We start from the raw sequence: 21,177 nt of genomic DNA, 5'->3' as shown, positions 1-21,177 counted from the left end.
ATGGCTGGTAGGGCTGAATAACAAAGGATGGAGGGGGTGGCAGCCTTGGCGAAGGTTGGGCCGGACGACGTAATGCACTAGAATTCCATAGGGACGAGCATGTAAACCAGAGAGCATTATCAGTAGCGAGAGCTTGAGCTGTTCCAGGCGTGAAGGACTCGCCAGAAAAGACAGTTGCATTCCTAGATTTCCAAATAGCCCAGAGCATGCCGATGTAGTTGAAGAATCAGTCTTGGTCATGTGGGGAAGCAGTCAAGCAGATAATCCCATCCAGTAACCATGTTTTAAAACATGACGACTGGGTAGGAAGTCGAAACGTAGAAGTAGTCCAAAGTGGTTGAGTGACCCGACATGAAAGAAAAAGATGCTCCAGGCTTTCATCCTCGCAGAGGCATAAGGGGCAGGTTGGAGAGAGGTGATGGAGCCGAGAGCAGAGATTGAGCTTGACCGGTAAAATACCTCACACACTTCCAAAGGAAAATTTTGAGACGTACGGGAAGAGCTAGGCGCCACACAATTTTCCAGATATTAACCCCATTGTGAAGGGGTTGCGAATCCAGTCTGGAGGGGGAGGCTTTTTGCTGATCATAAAGAGTCCGGTAGCCCAATTTAGAAGAGTATTGGCCCGAGGGAGTATAGGGCCACACCCGCCGATCTGCACTTGGGGCTGAAGGCAGTGGAATGGCCAAAATCTTTGGAATAATGGCTTCAGGAATGATGTCACGGATTTTAGCAATATTCCAAGTGAGACCTTCTGGAGTTGAAGTAAGGAGGCTTGATACGGTTAAGGTGGTTGGACCAGTAAAGGGGATAACATGACTTGGAGTGTGGTGAGAGGGCCTATTCTTTTTGCTTTTGTGTTTGGAGATCATTTAAAGTGAGTTGAGTAGTCTTGAGGGTAGTAATGGCATATAGAAGGGTAAATTTTTTTGACACCATCTGTTTTGGTTGTCAACAAATAGATGTTGGGAGAGAGGGGAAATCTGGAAAATATTTTTAAGAGTACAGGAGGGCAGTGCAATTTCAAAAACCCCATGAGAGATCTTTGCATTCCAAGTAAGATCCGCGGAACGTCCCACGAGCCAATGCAGCATTTTCCGTCTCTAGGACGACGGCAAGGATGACATTGGAGAAGGTAACTTAACGCACAGACAGAATTGATCCAGAAAATTACCAGGTACAAACATGAAACTGTCGGTACTTTTTAAGGACCAAAACAGAACCCTTGTCCATAACCAGTTTCTGCTAGACGTGCCATCTGACGGCCAATGCCGGTAAAGTCAGTTGGTTGCGATTGACTGCCCTCAAAGCCTCCCACGCGAATGTCAGCACTTCTCATAAAATCCAGAAGTTCGAAAAATTATGCCTACTATCTTCTCCAACTCGAAAATAGAACGTTAATTGACTTATACAGAAGTAAGTTGGAGTCAAGAAAAAAAAAAAAAAAAGTTGGGAGTCAAGAATGACCTTGATTGTGCATTTTGCTGGTGGCCAGAATGGCAGAAATGCTTCTAATTGTGTATAGCAGAGTCCACATATATAAAGGCAGCTATTAAGTACTGTACCATATAAGCTGCAAACCTATTTAACCAAAATTGCTTTTACAACAGAATCATGGGATTGCAGAAAAAGAGTGCTCATTCAAGTTCTTGAAGTACCACTGAACTATATTCAAAACAAACCAACAAAGCGACCAAATATAATTACATGGCAAAACAACAGTGATCAACAATGCGACAAAAATAAGAGCAAAATTACAATCCAACATACTTGATACTCTTTTCACTCCTTTTCTCTTCTTTTGTTGAACAGATACATAACTCATTGAGGTACTAACCAAAATTGAGCGGATGCCGCAAGTACTTGCACCCTCTATTAACTACCTAATACACGCCCAATATGCACAGGTACCTATATAACAACTTACTGCACCTCAGGAAATTCCAATGTTCTTTGGACCCGTCATTAGTTTCTTCTAATCGCTACTTGAACTTACAGTCTCCTCCTGCTGGTGGCTTCTCTTTAGAACTGAAGATTGGAACTAGAGCATCACTGCTTAAACGTGTGTGCTGAGGGTAATGAGGCGGCTGTGTCAGACTCAAGTTGTAGTTGCACAGTCTTGCTGATCCATTAGATTCCTGTACGGACCCCGTCTTATTGAAGAGTAGATTAGCAATGGCCCTGTCAATGGAATTTGTCTCTGATTCCACAGTTTTCGTGTTCTCAGACCTGAATATACACAAGGGCACTATGATCATCAGCCATTGCAACAGGAACACAAACACCATTCATCTTAATTCTCAATAAGACATGAAATGCAACACAGATGCTGGTTCCCTCCGACAATATTTGCCGAAGAGGCCTAAAAGTATAAAGTACCCTTTCCAGCCTTAAAGTAGTACCCAATTCCTATATTGTCCGTCAAACTTTAATTGGTCACTATAATGGGCCTTAAACTATTACATTGCAGGTTATGCGACCCAACTGAAACAGTCTTATATATTGCCAGTGGGGAAAAACGAAATCATGTGACACTGACTTATCCCACTTAGGCCCTTTTTCAATATTACATCGTATCCATTATGCTCCCTTCTGCCAGAGAACTGGGAAGGGTACAAAAACATCCAAAAGTTGAAGGAAGGCTACAGGGAGAATTTGCATGAAGAAAAGAAAGAGGCTGGTTTCTGATTTTGATGCTGTTTTCTGATTTTGATGCTGTTGTAGAAGACGAGTGAAATGAGAAGGAAAAAATGACAACAGATCCTTCACTAAGAGGAGAATAAAACAGGTAAAATTGATTGCCAAACAATGACTATTTAAGATCTTCGCATATCCAGACTTTTGTGGTCAGTAGATGGAGTTGCAGCAGAGTTTTAGGGAAGTCCAAAAGAAGCAAATGATAATGCACCCTAGCAAATTGAACCCGATACCATTGTCATAGACTATCTCTTTTTGCCTCTGCTCTTCCTCTGTAAACCGCAATCATACAAGGATAAAAACCTACACAACCTATTAAGCAAACATAAAACAAATACCTCAATGTCTCGCGGCTCTCGCCATGAACCGTATCAGAGACGAGATCTCCATTTTGACTATGGTTCTCCATATATTGCTCAGAGTTCTTGGCAAGACGGTAGAAAGCATCTCGAAAGCCAATTCTGGTTTTCTCAGACAACTGATGAAACCACATAACAGAAATTATTGTTCAGCAGGTGTAGTTTTGCACTTGTGAATTTGTGCAGAGTGATGCTCAAAAGAAAAAAAAAAAACTTGTTTAGAATGATCCAACTTAAATCACCTGAACCATTGCTCCTTGAAGCTCGTGCAAGATGGATGCTTCAATTGATGTTTCCTCATTGACAAGTTCATTCATCTCAACCTCAGAGGATGCTGCAAACCTTGCAACGAACACCTTCAACAAAAGATAAGCATTGTTATTCATGCGTATAAATTGGATTCCGGGATAAAACTTGCAATATTGCAAATAAAATGTGTTGAAGTACTATTTGTGTATGCATGAGAGTGCATATTTTCCCAATAATTGAAATTTTCGAAATTTGTGTTTGGGCCCTGGGATTTGCCCCTCTGACAAATTCGTGAAAACTATAAACTGTGAAAATGGTTTCTTCAGTTCCTAAACTAACCTAGTAAAGTGACTGAAAAAGGTATGTCGGACTTGGAGAATTATCTAGGATCATCTGCTATTTTGGTCCCTAGAAAATACATCAAGCTTCAAATAGTCTCTACAAAATTTTACGTGTTCATTGAGTTCTTTTAATTTAGAACGGGATTCACGGGCCGAATGATTCAACTGTGAGGTCCAACAAGAAGTCTGTGATGCAAGAGAAACTATAGGCCACAGATGAACCAAAAGTATATGATTTGTAGGAAACTAAATATAGTACTACTGCTATTAAGTGGATTGATGCTGTTAGCACTATGTAGTTCAAACATAAATAGAAAAAATAAATATATGCTTTGATATCCTAAATTAAATATAAAAAAAAATCATACTGTACAAGTAGCAGAGCTTTCAGTAACGTATATCTACGTACCTGGTCTTGCCTTACATGGTTTTATAGACCTTTAAACCAGACCATCCAATGGTTCCAACAGTTCAACTATCCGGTCCGGTCCAGGTTTGACAACTCGGTGTTAACGACTACATCCCACTTTCCGAAATTATAGACGAACGGAAATCTCACCTTAAGTTTTGTATCGTCTTTTTGCCTCAAATTGCAAGGAGTAACTTCCCCATGCCCCCAATTCATTGATGGAGAAAAGGCATGAGTTTTGACATACTTCGAGCTTCCCATGCCAAACAGGTGGCTCGGATCATAGTCAGACTCAGTAACCATGTCCGTCAAGAGATTATTGGTGGGCAGAACACCATACCCGAATTCGGGAATGAAGTTAAATGATCCACGCATATTATCTGCACCAGTTGGGCCTTCTTCAAGCAGTGAGCTCCTGTGTAAATGAAAAGCTGGAGATTAAAGACTGCACCAAGACGACACCACACCCTCCGCTTATCAAAGTCAGGTTACAAACCGCTACAGGCTTTTCAGCAACCGGGATATTTTCGATGGAATATACTCGGCCAAAATCTGACAACGGACCACTTATGATCACATTTTACCATGGTCATATGCAAGTTAACAGTCAATTAGGAGTGATATGCATCCAACCATGCCTTTAACTAGTACATATACTAAAAAAGGTTTCATAAACTGCAGCTTTCCATCATGATTAAGCATCTCAACCACAGAACTAAAGTGCATACATGAAAATATCATCCGCTTGATTATTTCTGGCTAAGTCACTGAGCTCATAATCTGGGCTCTCCCAAGAACTTGTGGCCTGCTGAAGGGAGCCATTATGAAATCCTTGGCACAAATTTGAATCACTAGAATGCTCTGCTTCGTGTTCGGAGTAATCCATGTCAACTTCCTCATACCCTTTCCCACGGAAGTCAGGTTCTTCCTCAACCGAACTTGTCTGAGTAATAAAGTATTTGTTTGGGGACTCAAAACTGCCTTGCGCAGCAACTCCCCACAGAGACCAACTGTTTGGGGATGGAAGCCTGTCTAAAGGATCCTGATCTCTAGGAACAACAAGATCATCAACACCACTTCCATAATACCATTCCATGGATCTATCTGCACATAATCAATTGAAACTTGAATATTACATAAAGATAGCTCGAAAATCAAGTCCAGCTATTTACTAAAAGAGCATGACAAATGTGTTTTCCAGCCCAAAAAACAAAAAACGAAAAAAATAGATGTTAACATGCAGGGGCGCCACTGGGCTGTTAGGGTGGTCGATGCAACAAATTTTTTAACTGTTTTGAATATAATTTGTTTTTTTCAATAGAGTATGCACTGGAACATTCGCACAAGTCGTGAGTAAATAAAAATTCACTTAAACTTACAAGCAAACAGATCATATGTCATTTTCCGCTTGACCGAAAAAAAAAAAAACAGATCATATGTCTCATTTAAACAAAATAAATAAAGCCCGATAAGTTTTTAACCAAAACAAATAAACATATTATTTAACCTAGTACTTTACGTACGGAACTTTGTCTATACATTAAAATCCTACAGCCGCCTCTGCAGACATGTTGTAAGTCTAAAGGGACGGACCATTTTCACAAAGAAGAAAAGAAAAGCAGAGAAAATACACACTACCAAACTCAGTGAGTCAACAAGAAACTCATACAAACCCTATTGTGGACCACAAACAAGTAAATAGAAGAGCAAAACGGGTGAAAAATCAGAGATCAGCCCATAGTAAGTAGACTTTTATAACTCAGGTGTCTGGGTCACTTTACGCACACCTTGACTCATCATGAGATCCACTTGCTGGGAGCCCAATTAAAGCCAGAGTAAAGCTTCATATGGACCGGAGAAAAGATCCGTATAGACTGGCTCCAAAGGAGTTGATAACACAGGTTTCGAAGCCGGAATCTCAAGAGAAAGCAAACCCTTAGGTCCCAAGCCTACCCATAACAGCTCCTTTGGAGGGTGAGAAAGGAAGAGATAAGAAAGGAGAGGGGTGTTTATACCATATTTTACCGCCCGTCAATAATCGACCGAAAGGTGGCAATTATAAGAAATTTTGTAAACAAGGGGCCAATCAAAACATTTCTTTTTAGTATTTTTCGATTTTTCCATTTCTTACCAAAATGCTCAATCTAAGTGAGGTATTTCACAAGAAAATCATAATTCTTCCCTTTTTTTTCTCATGAAACCCCTTCATCCAAAGGCGTCGTAAATCCCAAGCCTAGACTACTAGGCCTAACACCTAAGTCCCAAGCCGGAGCAAAACAATTAAAGCTACCACTGACCCAACGATAATCACAATCTAGAAACTGGAAACAAAACTTCACTATTCTTAATGCAAATCAGACCTTAGAACGAGACCCCATCAATTTTTCTTAATAATAAACGTAAAAAGAGCTCAAAGAAAAGAACTTCGTAGATGGCATATAGTATTGAGCTGAAAAACGAACCTGAGTTTGGATTACTTAGAGAAGTGGAGAAAGCCCAGTTTCAGATTCAGTAGAAGAACACAGACCCAGATGGCAGAATCTATCCAAACAGTTGCTAGAAACCTTTAATGGGTTATCGAAGTCACAGGTGAAAGAAAACAAAGGCGGCTGTTTGCCAATTTGGGATTTGCAAGGTCTTCACTTTCTTTTTATTATATTTGAGATTTGGAGAGAGAGAGAGAGAGTGGGTGAGTTTGTGGCTGAGGAGTGCTGGTGGAATTAGTGGATGGAAATGGGAAGGACCTGCTCCATCAAATTCTTCAATGTCGTTGCGCCGCGTGGAAAATCTGGTCCCACCGTAGCGAATTCCAAGGCCATGGTTTCGCGTTATCCTCGGAATATTTTAGTTCTCCAAAGTGACCCCGGTCTCCAGTGCGGGTGACGTTCCAGTGTCGGCTGACGGGGGCTATTTTTGGCATTTCGTCAGGACATGTCGACCAGCGAGGCAAAGCTCCCTGTAGCATGTTGGGGTACGCACTCACGACACGTGGCACAGTTAGCGTGGAGGGCTTAACACGTGGCAGGATAACTTTTTCTTTTTGCCTTTTGGAACTGTGGGCAGAATCTCAACGTTTCAGAACCCTCCGTTGCCTCCATCGTCCAGCCTCCGTCGATCTCAGCAATGGAGGACTTTGTCCACCCCTATGCTCCGATCCAAATCTATTTTATCTGATGAGATCTCGACGTTTTGAGGTAGTTGGGCACGTCGTCCGGCAAATAAGCTGTCAGACCCGTGACGGTGGCTTTGGCGACGTCTCCGGTGATCGGAGGTTTATTTTTCTATTTTTATTTGAAAATTGATATTGATATTTTAAAAATTGATACAGGCACTCCAAAATCAGTATAATTCTAAAGTCATTTTCTTTTATTTTTTAGAGTACCTCCATCCATTTTTAAAATGTCAAATATCATTTCCTTTTAATTTTCTGTTTTTTCATTTTCTCTCCTTTAATGGAGATCTTAGTTCCTTGCGTGGAACTTTATTTGCCCTCTATGGGTATTGTCTCACTCCTTGTGGGTAGATTTCTTCTGTACTCAGTGTATTTTCATCCAAATCTTATGGGTAACCCGATTACCATGGGTTTGTTCCTATCGACGGGCTCCGATTTGGAGTTTGTAACCCTTTGACCGGATTTTGATTAATCAAAATTCCAAAGTTTGGTTCAAAAAAAAAAATGTGGGCAGAATATCTTCAATTGGGGAAAATCATTGATCTCCGCTGGGTTTGTGACAAATTCCTCACGTCCCTCCCCTGCTTTACAAACTACTTATTATATGTTCCCCTGTTCCGTTAAGTTTTGTGTAGCGTTGTTACTTTTGACTCGTAAATGACTACAATACTTAATGTTTCTAATTGAAATTTTACAGTATATGGAGTAAAATACAATTAGACTTTTGGTTATATGTCAATAATATTCTAATTTTTTTGCAAATATTATACTTTAGTAATGATTATTTTTTTCTTATAAAATAAAAAAAAATATTTATAGTTAATGTATCTTATTTTTTTTGGTCACCAGCAAATACTTTTTGAAATGAAATGGAATGCATATGCATATTTCTCTTTTAATATATTTTGTCCTAATTTTTTTGTAATGACTTGATTTTAATTTATAAAAGAAAGTATTGTGATTTACAAGTTATCATCTTTCAAATATGATGGGTTAGTAATTTACCTGTATATCTTGCCCTTTTTATTTTTATTTTTTACTATTTTTCTATTGCTAGAATAAGAATCTACATGTGCGTTCCATTTGTAAAAATAAGATATATTGTGAGGCTAATATTAGATTCTATTCAAGAAATGATTCAAAATATAAAATGCATAAGTTATCTACATAATTTCAACTAAAATATGTATGACTAAAGCCTCATTTTATTTCAATGTTACATATGTAATGTTGTCAATTACATGAGTTTCTAGTATAAAAAATGATTCATTACAAACAAATTAGCATGATTTATGATAAGCTCAAAACTTGCATATACATTTCATTTGAAGAATGTTTTTTCGGTGATGAATAAAGAACGAGATACATTGAATGACAAATATCATGTTTATCGAAGAAAAGGAAGAAGTTATCATTAAATATGAGATGTACATGCAATTACACAACTTCAACCACCTATAACAAAAGTCTAAATTTTTTTTAATATTTAAAAAATCAATTGAAAAATCATGAAAATGATAGATATTTTTAGTTCATCCTAGTATCTAAGGGTATTGTAGTCATTTAAGAGTCAAAAGTAACGGAGTTATACATAACTTAACAGAATGGTGTAATACAGCTAATAGTTTGTAAAGCAGAGGAGGGCAGTGTAATTGTCAAAACCTCAGGGGAGGACAATGAAATTGTAGAAACTTTAGGGGAGGTCAGTGAAATTCGCTCCTTCAATTGGCACGAAAGCAACATGGGGGAAAGAAGAAAAAGGTGCAAATGAGTGTCCTTCTTTTCGCTTTTTGCCAAAACGTAAGGATTGGATTTCGGACTGGGCAAATGAATGTTCTTGAGCATGATATTATTTCTTTGTTCCTAAGTCTTGTAACAATTTCAAAATTAATAATTTTTTTTTTCTATTCAAAGAAAAAAAATGCAATTGACTTGGTTTAATTGGCATAAGAGGAGAAGAATCAGTCCCCTTCTCCTAAGGGGGTCCGTACTCTGCAAAGTGCGGATCTTCCCTTTTCTAATTGAATTTTGATGATCCGAGCTGCTCAATGTGATCAAACGTGATTAAGGGTCCTCATTAGAAATCAGCAAAAAAAAGATCAGGAAGGGCTTCATCCGAGCAGTTTTCATTGAACGGTTCAAAAAAAGTTGCTCAAATCAAGCCCTTTCCGGTCATTTTTTTTGGGTGATTTCTCGCGAATATCTTTAAAATCACATTCTGAACACATTGAGCAACTCAGATCATCGAAATTCGATTGGGAAAGGAAACTTCCGCACTTTAACACAATGCGGACGCCCTGAGAGCCACATGATTTACAATAGCAAAATTTAGGGACGACTAGTTTTGAAGTGGAAGCGGGGGCCTGCTGTGCATTAAGGTGCACTTGCGTTGTGCCCATCTCAGCCGTCTCTTTATGTTTTGGATGGTTCAGATTTAAATAAAAAATTTCTTGAGAAGAGTTAAATTTTTTTACTTAAATTCGGACCATCCAAAACACAGACAGACGGGTGAGATCGCGTACAACACTTGTTGCGTAGTACACTGCTCAGTACCGACTTATATATTTTGGAGGCCCGAAATGAATTTCCTATATTGAGCCCTTTACATATTCATGAATTTCTTAAAAAAATGATAAACGTACAAAAAAATCAAACTAAAAGAATACAATTATGACAATATAAATATAAAAAGATATAATTGTAAGAGTTTTTGAAGAAAATAAAATGGCTTTGTTTGTTTTCCATTTTAACTTTGTTTTATTTTTGTTTTTTAATCATTACCTTATTTTTCTCTTTAATTATTACTCTATTTCTTCAATTACAGTATTACTTTAATTTCTCTATCTATCTCTCTACACTCATTATCCCCTCTCCAATTATTACTCTATTTCTCTCTCCACCCAAAAATGGAAACCAAACAAAGCCGATATAATTGTATTTTTATTCGAAAACATTCTACTATTAATATGTAAGCCACATTACAGTAGGGTCTCAATTTTAGATCAAAATTTGGGAGCCGAAAACAGTCGCTTCTCTCATCTACCCTATGAGCCAACCTTGACGCTGCACAATGGGCCCCCCCGCCTAGTTTTGAAGCAGCGTGTCACACTGTGTCTTTGTGTCCGTTGAATTGACCTCAATACCTCGCTATAGTAACATTTTTTCTCGACAAGAGCCATTGTTATTAGAATAGTTAGAGGGGCCGGTTCCAGAGACAATACATTTGATAACACTTTTGACAACACAATTTTCAAAATTCCACGTGGGACCTTTACACAATTGATCGAAGTCGTTCAATATATTTAAAACATGTTTTTAAGGGGTCCCATAAAAAACTAACTCATTTGGATATCGGTAAGGGCTTGATCGGCTCATTTAGTTGATTCTTGTCAAAATTGACAGGATAAAATTGAATGAGCCGATCAAGCCCTTGTCGATATCCGGAAACCCTTAAAAACATGTTTTAAACAAATTGAACGGCTCCGATTATTCACGTGAGGCTCCGAAAAATATGTTGTCAAAAGTGTTGTTGAATGTATTGTCTCTATGACCGGCCCCATAATTAGATTAGCATATTGAAAGAATATTTTGAACTCTTTATTAACCTCTTTTCTCTTTGGGATTATACTTTTGGCCTCTTGGCGCTTGTGATAACTATTTAGAAGCATGATATGATTAACACCATTTCAAAAAGATTTGGACACATAGCAAATTTGTTTGGCAATAACACATCTTTACTTTTTTTTTCCCTAAATGAGTGCAACAAATGCATCTTTGCACGATAGACATATAGTTTGTTGCAAAAGTAATACTCCGTACTAATAGCATCTAATATTAGACGAGGTTAAAAGTAGATTGGGATATGTTGCCTACCTCCTAATCATTCTCCATGGCCAGGGGGGGTATCATCTTGCCTTAGGACTTGACTTTTCATGATTAATTTTTTGAAGATTTAAGATACTTTCACATTATCATATAGCTATTGAGATGATGCTTTTCTGGAGACAGCTCACGAATTGATATATCATCGGTGTTGCAACAACAGAATCGTTAGAAGTCATTGACATTGAACTAAAGTGGATCATTTACTTACTACTACTATGTTTCTTTTGAAAAACTGACCCTGCGAACCCGTGACGGGGATTATTCTCTCTCTCTCTCTGAAGGCAAGCACCTCCCTCTAACCCTAAAATAGCCGCCACACTTTCTCTTCTTCTTCTCCTCCCTCTCTTTTGGGTTTATACCTAATTTTGGGCGGCAGAAGGGAAGGAATCAATCTCTGCCTTCAGATCTGGTTTCACCTTCCCATTCTCAACCCAAACCGCTTGTCGTTTGTCACTGCTCCGCTCGCTGCCAGTGGCTTCTTGAGTCGTCAGCTTTAGAGCTTTGATCGGTAGGGTGTTAGACAAAAGAATGGCCGCTCATGAATGACCGGGGGGCGGGGGTGTATGTTTTATTTTGTTTTTGTCTGGATTTAGTCTGGTTTCTATTTGGATTTAATCTAGTGGGTTGTTGATTTCCATCGATTTTTTATGCTGTATTTGATATGGAGCTCCACCATCCAGAGGTGTCTGATGTCTGGGTACTATAGCTCCACTTATGCTGATCCTTGTTGATAATAGCGTGGAATGAGCAATGACTCTTACTTAGGCGTTAGACATCAGTTTTGTCTCTTTGCTTTTCCTGGATATCGTTAGTTTTAGGGTGTTTGGTTGTGTCTCTATATCTCTGTATTCGGGTGAGAATCTATTATTGTCATATGGCTTGATCTGTATTCTGATGATAATCTGTAAATGTTGATCTTTATAAATGGGTATGCTTCTTCCGTTGAAAAAAAAAGAAGCTAAAGCGGATCCGTCCTGGCCACCAACCGATTGTCTCAACCATGTTTCTTCCAAGCACGTTGAAAATTCGCCCAACAGTTGCTCCACCAACTAAAACACTTATACCCTGTTTTGCTTAATTTTTAGCACTTTGTCCTTATTTGAATTTTTTTTTGCATTTGTTAACTTTGCGCCAAATTTTTGTGGAATATTGATTCATCTAGACGAGGCGTATCAGAAAAGTAATTTTTTTTACTTTTACTCAAATATTTTGGGAAATAACCACCCTTTTTTTTTTTTGGCTAAAGAGTGGTTATTTCCCAAAATATTTGGGTAGAAGTAAAAAAAAATTAGTTTTCCGATTCGTCTTGACGAGACTAATCGGAGAGTCAAAAAAAATGAGGCGCACAACTAACAACCGCAAAAAAAAAAAAAAAAATCAAAATAAGAACAAAACAAAAAAAAAAGTCGTAAAAGTTCTTAGCGGAGCACCAGAGGAGCTATAGCTTGCATGTTAATCACCTACATCAATTGTATTCTCTTTCAGTTCTTCAACATGCGCTGCATAATTAGTAAATGCAAAGAAACTAAAACAGAAGAAGAAAATCTTGCATAATTACTTCACAGATTTGTCGGATCGATATCAAGTTTACATGATTAAAAATTGTTTATATCTTAATACTATTTTTTTGGACAAGGCATATCCTATTTTAATTTTTAATTTAGGGGATAGGAGATGGGATTCATGGGATTTTAACCCTCACCTAATGCAATGAGTGTAGGGTGCTTACGATGGAGTAGATTTCAATTAGTTATATCAAATAATCTTTTTTTTGAAATTATATAAAATAGTGATATTAAAATATGTAAGTAATTTAAAATTGATAGCAATATTATCCCACACTAAAACTTGTATGGGCACGAGCTCGTGTGCATCGCACGTGACGTACTTTACTAGTTCTAGTATAAATCGATATTCAATAAACAAGATTCTTGACTTGGTTGATATTGTCAATAATTTTTAAGAAATGAACAATTTCAATAATTGAAGTAATCCAAAAGTAGCCATAATGGTCCCAACAAGACGGTCCGGTAGGATTGGGGAGGAGCTAAACAGATTGAGTTCCAGTCCAGTGTTGCTATGGTCCAGTCTCCACGAGTTTCTCAGTATTATTGAATCTTTTTTGTTCCTAATAAATAATCAGAACCATTCAATTGGTAGAACTGGTCGAAAAAAAATCCATTTCGAAAAACAGGTTCATCGGACTTTAAAAAAATCCATTTTGAAAAACAATTTTTCGTTTTTTTCTTGGAAGCCCCTAATGCCACGAGCAATTTATCTAATGCCACGAGTATTAAAATGCTTTGCTGTGTAGAATTACCCAATTGTCCTCTTTTGGTCGAAAGCGATGACATATGGAACTTGTTTCCCAAACTGCCCTTAATTCTAAATTTTGATTCTTCAACTACCCAACGCATCCCCTGATAGCTTCCTTGTAATTTAAGCAGATAGCAATAAACGTCAAAATCATTCACCCTACTAGTAGAATCCCTATCTTGTTTGGTAGTGGGCAAAGTCAAAATTTTAACTGAAAAAAACAAAACGAAAACTGTGCTTTTCTCAGCACACTTCAGATTTTAGTACAGTACTTTTTTTTTTCTCTCAAAATCATTCATCCTGGTGAGTGAGAAATTTTACGGTGGGTATTAACCACGTGGTATCTGCTCGGCACATCCGGACAGTCTAATACACTTTTGAAAGGTTCGGATTGAAACCATTTTTCTCCTCTCACTCTAACACTTGAGGGTTCATGATTATGTGAGCTATTTTTGACTCCGTTAATCACCCACAAGCCATCATCTTGTCTCTTACAATAGAATTCAAAAGAACAATTTGTAAGACGAGTTGCTATTTTTCTTTGCCGTTTCTCTAAGGAAACATGCCACTTATTCCGGTAACAACCACCCCAATCACAACTGATGGTAAGATATCTATCTTGTCTAGAGTTTTTGATAAATATTGCATATCCTTGCATTGAGAAAAACTCTCGAAGAGTATCGAGAAGTTCTTCCTGAGATTCAAATTTCCAATCAAATTGCTCAAGCATATCCTTCTGTTTGTTTTCTTGATTTTGCATGTCAATTCCATGTTCATCAATCTGATCACTAGAACTTCTACGGAGGCATTCAATTGGTTGTTCACTGTCCATGGTTCAATTGGGAAAAAAGTTTCTTAAGTTACCGCTTTTGACAAAGGAGAATAATTGAGTCTTTGTTTGTTTTCTATTTTAACTTCGTTTTGTTTTTATTTTCTAAAAATTATCCTATTTTTCTCTTCAATCGTTACTCTATATCTTCAATTATTATTTTCATTTCTCTCTCTATCTCTCTCTACTAATTACTCAATTCTCTAATTATTGCTCTATTTCTCTCTTCATCCACTACCAAAATTAAAATATTCAAAGATAAAAACCAAACAAAGCTTGAGTAATTCTACACAATAGAGCTTTTAATGCTCATGGCATTAGAAAAATTGCACGTGGCATTAGGGGCTTCCTTTTTCTTTTGCACAAGTGCACTTTGTTCATAATCAAACGAAGTCTGATCAAACTGATTTTTGGTATGGATATTTTTCTCGATGAGTTCTACGACAATATCGATCATTTTTTGGGTTGGGAATAGACCCAAAAAAAATTAAAAATTGGAAGAGACTGGTCCAGCAACACTGGATTTTTGTTATATTCAAGTTTTTTTAATTAATCACCCATCTTGACGAGAAGAGTCTAAGAAGTAAAAAATTATGGTGAAAACAAAAAAAAAAATTCACTAAAGACCAAAAAAAAAAACCAAAATAGCAAACAACTGGTATTTTTTATCTACAGTGTCATTTTATATAAACTTTTCTGAATTTCGATTCACATTTCTATACTCTGATTTCTCTAGTTGAGAAGAGCGATTAGTCTAAATAATTACGACGAAAAACTAACAAAAATTACGAAAAAAAAAATTTAATCAAAAAAATACTGAAGAAAAAAATTTGTTAGTGTGGACTCGCTTCTGGAAAAAATAGAAAGCCCCTATAAAGAGGAGAAATTTCAAGGGAAAATGACGGCTCAGGACGTGTTTTGATAATTAATACCCGCCAAGGACATGCTGAGAACATTTGAGTACATTTGTTAATGCTGAAAATGTCCTTGGAGGGTATTAATTATCAAACACGTCCTTGGCCGTCATTTTCCCAAATTTCAATACAAAGCCCTACTCTGCCATTTGGTCCTCCTCTTACAACCACCGTCGACTCGAGCGTGGTTTTCTTTTTCCGTTCATCAAAGTTGGAAGATTCCCATGGCTAATTATCTCTTAGATGATGTCTTCACGGTTCAGAAGCTGGACCCGGATGGTAAAAAGTTCGATAAAGGTTCGTTTCACCCCGTTCATAGGGTTTTGCTTCTTTGCTTCCATTGTTATCGTCATGATAATTATATGCAGGGAGAGAAGTGCTTCTGTAATGCTTCAAGTAAAACCTCCCATTGATTTCTAGAAATTCTGGGTTATTGGGAGTTTTCTTGTAGGATTTGCCGGTCATTGTTGTTTAGGCAAAGCAATAATATCGTGGATGCTCAGGGCTCTGAGTAAAACTCATTTGTTCTTGATTGGAAACCTTCTTATCTTACATGATGAAAGGTTCATAAATTCTAGCAGTGGGTGTGCGTAAATAGAACAGTAACTTGTAACAGAAAATGTAGTTTGGATGATTTCGGGTTTTACCGGTTTGTTTTTCTGTTTTTGCGGGGGAACTTGTTGCACAGTCGACGTGCAGGATATACTCAACTTCAACTGCCATTTGTGGAGAAGATCTCGAGGTCGAACGGCCATATGGGGATAAATAATGATACCACGAGGATTTACCCCATGAACTCCAGTTAGAAGTGTGCATGGGTGCTAGCCTACTTGATTAGTGGCTTTGAAAACCTTCAACCTTACAATGAAAAATGAGTTACACGGGTGAAGGTGAACTTCCTAATTGGTTTGGAAGTTTGGGTAGTGGGTATATTGCTTTGTAATTAGTATTGCTAGTGGGGATTGAGGACATGATGATCATTTTTTTGCAGTATTTGATTTCTTGAGATCTTATGGTAATCTCTATCTGTATATAGGTCCAGTCAAAACTTAGAGGTCTACTATTTGGAGTTTTGAAGTAAGGTGGTTGTTTGTGTAGAATATGATCCCCATAGTAAATGACATGTGGAGGCCGGTAGAAAAGGTCATACCTCTTTAGAGTCTTGTTACGCAAAGATCATTGCATCACATTTTTATTAACTTCATTTGCACCAGAAATCAATGCTTAGCAGCAAAGGGGTGGGCCTAACAGAAGGGCTCGTCTTGCTCTGGTGCTGGAAACATTAGCCAGCCGTTAACACTAAACAGTATTTTTCTTATAAAACGCAAGCATGAACGCAAATTGAAAGAGAGAATGGCACATAAGCGACTTCATCCCTGATGGTACGATAGAGATGGCAACTCCGAAAGCAAGATCCACCTGTGAACACTAAATAAGTTGCAGTGTGACGATGGGAGTTGTTGCAAGTCGCCTATTTGAACCCTAACAATGAAAGCACCTAAGGGCTATTACATAAGGCTACAAGAATGTTAATCATTCAAGTTGTGTAATCCATGATCTTCTAATCTACACTCATGTTATGTAGAAAAAGCCCTATATTATGTACTCCAGTAACCTTGTTTAAAAAAAATTGTAATGAGATCTCTGTACTCATAAGGCCCCATTTTTTAAGGACTCCAGATTCATAGCTTGGAATGCATTAGCCATACTGAAGGGTTACTATTTAGTGTCACACTTATAAATATCTAGAGTTGGGGTACCCATAGTTGTAGATGGTAAATAAGAAGAATAATAGGGTAGTAAGGGAGTATTATTATTATTTTTTAAATTGAGGGATGGCCGCCGCCACCACTTGAACCCCTCCCCTGTCTTCCCCCCTCCATATGTTGAAACATGGATCAAGGACGTTTCCATGTACAAAAGGTAAAAGTGACGCAAAAGAGAAGATGAAACATCTCCATTAAATAATTTCATCTAAATCTTATTTTTTATACCTTTGGTTTTCTGCAACCTTTCTAATAGCGTAGTATCTTCTGTCTCTCTAACAATTGACTTAGTATTTTTATTGTTCCAACATATCCACTTTCAAGATTATTCCCTTAATGAATGCCATTTCCTCGGCATCACTTTGGAGAAATTGTGAAGTCCTTGCTTCTGAGGCACTACCAGTGGTCTTTCCTTTAAACACAGTTTTCTTGGTTAGGATTAAAAGACTCAGGTTCCTACTTTTGAGTAAAGGTTAGTCCTTCAATCTACGTATTTGTGGTGGTGGTATTATGGGTGAGTGGGAAGGTGTGTGGAAAATGACTTCCCTTGGTTTTTGGTTAAAGGAATTTCTTCACAAAAACAAGAATATCGGGTAGTTAGCTTTCTGGTAGCACAGGTTTTCATACGAGTTAGTATTTTCACTTTTGAGGTGATATGTACTACTTTTGTATTTGCCACTCTTTTAGTGTATTTTTTCCTGGATGAATACGAATAATACCATTTCTGAATTTCCTATGTTATTGACAACATGATGCTCCTCATGTGATCAAAGAATCTCAATGACCCCTCTGAAATGTACTTCAGGGTTTCTGTTGGTGTTTGTCGCTAACAGTTTGATAATGTGCTTCTTAGTTTCTCGCATTGAAGCAAGCAGCAGCGACCAACAACAATTCTTCATGCAGCTAGATGTAAACACGGATATATATAAACTTCACGTTGGGGACAAATTTAATATGGTATTAGCAGCTACCCTAAACTTGGATGGAACACCTGACAGTGGTTATTTTACTCAGGCTCAGGTAATCTTGAGGTTCATGTACATTTTTTCAGGAAAGGATATCCTCTGCGCTTGTTTATGCAAGAAGTACTTGATTTGTTTTCCTGCATGCTTATGCATTGAGATTGTGGCATGTGTAATTTGGGACATTTAAGATTTATGTGGAAGTGCATTGCAAAGAAGTAGAGTGTGATGTATCCCATTTTTTGAGTTCATACAGCATAGTTATTTTCTATCCCCCTCCAAGTTAGTTATAATGAACTTTTGAATAGCAAATAAGGTCTCACGCGACTAAAAGTTATTGTTGTACATGTGATGTTGAATAAATTGCAATTAACTGATCTCTTTTTATCTTGTTCAAGGAAAGGTTTCAATCTTACTCAAAGAACTTTCAGTTGTCGGAACTTGGAACCTAACTCTTTAAATGGAATGGTGTATTTTCATTTACGGGAGTCTAGCCTATTTGAAGTAGTGGGTAGATAAGATCTTTGTACTCGATTCAAATATAATTTGCTTGTAGAACCATATTTTTTTAGTTTCATGAAATATATATTCGTTTAGCCCACAATATTTTCTAAGAGTTTTTTTTTTTCTTTTATGCTATACAACATAATAATTGGATTGAATTCTATGTCCTTGCTAGCTATAATCAATTGATGGATTTTCGGGCCTTGCCTTTTTCCTCTCAGTTTCTCCTGAATTTGCCTCAGATTTTTCTGACTCATTAACTCGTAGATATGCTACCCCGCCATGAATGCTTTATTTCTTGACTGAAAAGTATTGAAGCTTCTTTTCTGGGAATAAGGTTTTCCTTATCTTATGTTAGATCATGCTTCAAGCAGCAATAATGTTGCTTTCTAATAAATAGTGCTAAAAGGTAACTTTCATGTTGAAAGCTAGTGGATGAGTCATATCACCTATGGATTACCTTTATAGTTTCTGTTCACATATGTAACTTGAATTGGTATTTTAGGTGTTCTGGACCGCCATTGGTAATAAATTTATGGTTTGGGATCCTGCTTGTAGTACTCCATGGACTATTCTATTATGGCCCTTTAACTCATAATAGACAGGACAATATATCGAGTGAAATCGACTGGAAACTAATTTTAAATAAGGATAAGGACTGGTGCAAGCTCTTATATGTCGGCCTTCAGTGCACCTTCTGATGTGTACCATAGCCTTCAAATTATCTTTTGCGTGCCTTAGGTGGACTTCCGTCATTCCTTGGTCAATAATCATGTGGTTAATACCGGAGATCATGTGTTGGTTCCTTAAATTGTGTGTTGATTTGCGTTATATAGGCTAAAGTTGTCTCATCTCATGCATTTAATTATTTCAGGGTGGAAGGCAGTCACTTGCGGACAAGTTTGATTATGTTATGCATGGAAAGCTGTATAAGATCTCAGATGTTTCAGGTCCATCAGGACCTAAAGTGTACGTATCCAATATACTGCTTTTGTAGGCAAATCGCAAATGTATCCGAATGTCTAGTAAAGAAGCTAATGTAGCTGGCTTCAAAATTCTGCTTCTGAACATGGACCATAAGTGGTCCCTTGAAGCTTTCATTCCTGAGGGAGTTTTTGTGTGTGTGTGTGTGTGGGTAAATACATTCCTAAAACTTCCACTCCTGAGAGTTGGTTGCAGCTTTATTGGGTTTTGTTGTTTACGGTTTCAGGGAGATGTTGTTCTCCTTTGGAGGGCTTCTGATGCTGCTTCAGGGGGACTCCAGCGATGCAAAGAAGTTGGAGCTTGACCAGAGGTTGTTTCTCCTCATGAAGAAGGTCTGAAACTACATTATGCCCCATGAACGAACTTGGTTAGGGGTTGGCCTCAAGTCTGATGCGCTCCTGTGTTTCTGAACCTTGGATTTAGTTGGTAGTCGTTTGCTCTCTCTCTCTCTCTCTCTCTTGGGGTTTGTGTGTATCTTTGCTCAAATCCTTGTGTACTTTTGTGCCATGATTAATTAAGAATAATCTGGTCAGTGCAGACATCCGTGTTTTTCTCTTATTGGAACCGTTTCTATTATCTGAAATGCTCAGATATCGTGAACTCCATGACTATAGGATAGTTAACCTGTCTATTATTGGTGTACTTGTGGTTGCATTCTTTGCTTTCTCAATAGTGTTATACTCTCAAGTCGCTTCGGGTTTAGGCTCCAAGGTTGCCCACACTTGCTGGTAATGGTCCCTTTTTAGGCGACTCAGATTTCTTGCCGAATGGCGTTTGTTACTGCAAACTGATAACTAAGTAAATATTTCTTTGCAACATTTCTTACTGCTGGCTTGTCTTGTTTTGTAACATTTCTTTGCAACATTTCATAATTCTTTCTCAATGGCTCGCTACTGAGAAAGAATTGATACTGATAATTGAGTCTCTCTCCTTCATTTGTTACTAATGATCTCTCTCTCTCTCTCTCTCTCTCTCTCTCTCTCTCTCTCTCTCTCACACACACACACACACACACACACACACAAACATGTTTTCCATTATCCGTGAATTGTTAACAAATTCATGAATTTATAACTTTCATGGGACAGGAGTTGTTACTGGCCGCTCATTCAGTGCTTGTGGCATATTTACTTGTGTAGGCTGAAGCAGATGGAAAACATGGATTTTCGGAAACTTCTTTGTTGGATCTAGACAAAAAAAGAAAACTAGACAAAATAAAAAAACAGAAAAGCATGCCCTTTTTTAAAAGAAAGAAAACTCAGGGTGTTGGGTTAGTTTACGTGTAGTCGATGCAACTTACAAAATATGGCCCATTTATTTTACGGGTGAATAAAAAATCCGTTAAACTACGAATCCAATAGGGCTGCTCAGCGGATCAACCGAACCGTTGAAATTAACCAATATGCCGAAACAGAATAAAAAATCCGTTAAACTACGAATCCAATAGGGCTGCTCAGCGGATCAACCGAACCGTTGAAACTAACCAATATGCCGAAACTGATCCGTCTGTGAACCAAACCGAGGTATGTGACGGATGAAAGTGGATGGGAAAAACAACAATCCACTGTGAGCAGATCAGATCCGCCCAATCTGCCCGAAGTAAAATTTAAAAAATATGAGAACGAGTTAAGCCCATCACAATAAACTATTAACCCCACCAAAATAATAAAGTTCGACAGTACTCTATATACCATGTTGCTTGTAAATGCTTGGACTTTTAGAGTTGCATATGACAAGGTTTTATGTTTTGAAATTGCACCATGATACTAACTACTTATTTTTTGAATTAA

The 21,177-nt window shown here is 37.7% G+C and overlaps 2 protein-coding genes across 3 annotated transcripts; one reads left to right on the top strand and one right to left on the bottom strand.

The window, feature by feature from the left end:
* Positions 1 to 1,646: 1,646 nt before the first annotated feature.
* Positions 1,647 to 6,741, bottom strand: LOC131312905 (protein LNK3-like). 2 transcript variants are annotated; one of them, XM_058340960.1, is made up of 6 exons: positions 6,518 to 6,741; positions 4,784 to 5,159; positions 4,206 to 4,470; positions 3,299 to 3,412; positions 3,036 to 3,175; positions 1,647 to 2,229 (listed from the first exon to the last, which is right to left on the bottom strand). In XM_058340960.1, the coding sequence occupies exons 2-6, from the start codon at positions 5,149 to 5,151 to the stop codon at positions 1,983 to 1,985; spliced, it is 1,134 nt and encodes a 377-aa protein (XP_058196943.1). In that variant the 5' UTR covers positions 5,152 to 5,159; positions 6,518 to 6,741; the 3' UTR covers positions 1,647 to 1,982. The 2 variants fall into 2 exon arrangements, with proteins under 2 accessions (XP_058196943.1, XP_058197008.1); XM_058341025.1 differs by having other exon boundaries at positions 6,514 to 6,702.
* An 8,548-nt stretch (positions 6,742 to 15,289) lies between these two features.
* On the top strand, positions 15,290 to 19,970 carry LOC131312820 (DNA-directed RNA polymerases II, IV and V subunit 8B-like). Its single transcript, XM_058340847.1, has 4 exons — positions 15,290 to 15,468; positions 17,791 to 17,957; positions 19,278 to 19,372; positions 19,614 to 19,970. The coding sequence occupies exons 1-4, from the start codon at positions 15,396 to 15,398 to the stop codon at positions 19,723 to 19,725; spliced, it is 447 nt and encodes a 148-aa protein (XP_058196830.1). The 5' UTR covers positions 15,290 to 15,395; the 3' UTR covers positions 19,726 to 19,970.
* The last annotated feature ends 1,207 nt before the right edge of the window (positions 19,971 to 21,177 follow it).

The sequence above is a fragment of the Rhododendron vialii genome, chromosome 1a, assembly GCF_030253575.1.
Source record: "Rhododendron vialii isolate Sample 1 chromosome 1a, ASM3025357v1".
Taxonomy (NCBI): Eukaryota; Viridiplantae; Streptophyta; class Magnoliopsida; order Ericales; family Ericaceae; genus Rhododendron; species Rhododendron vialii.
Note: the sequence above shows the minus strand (reverse complement) of the source record. Positions and strands in the feature narration are given on the sequence as shown.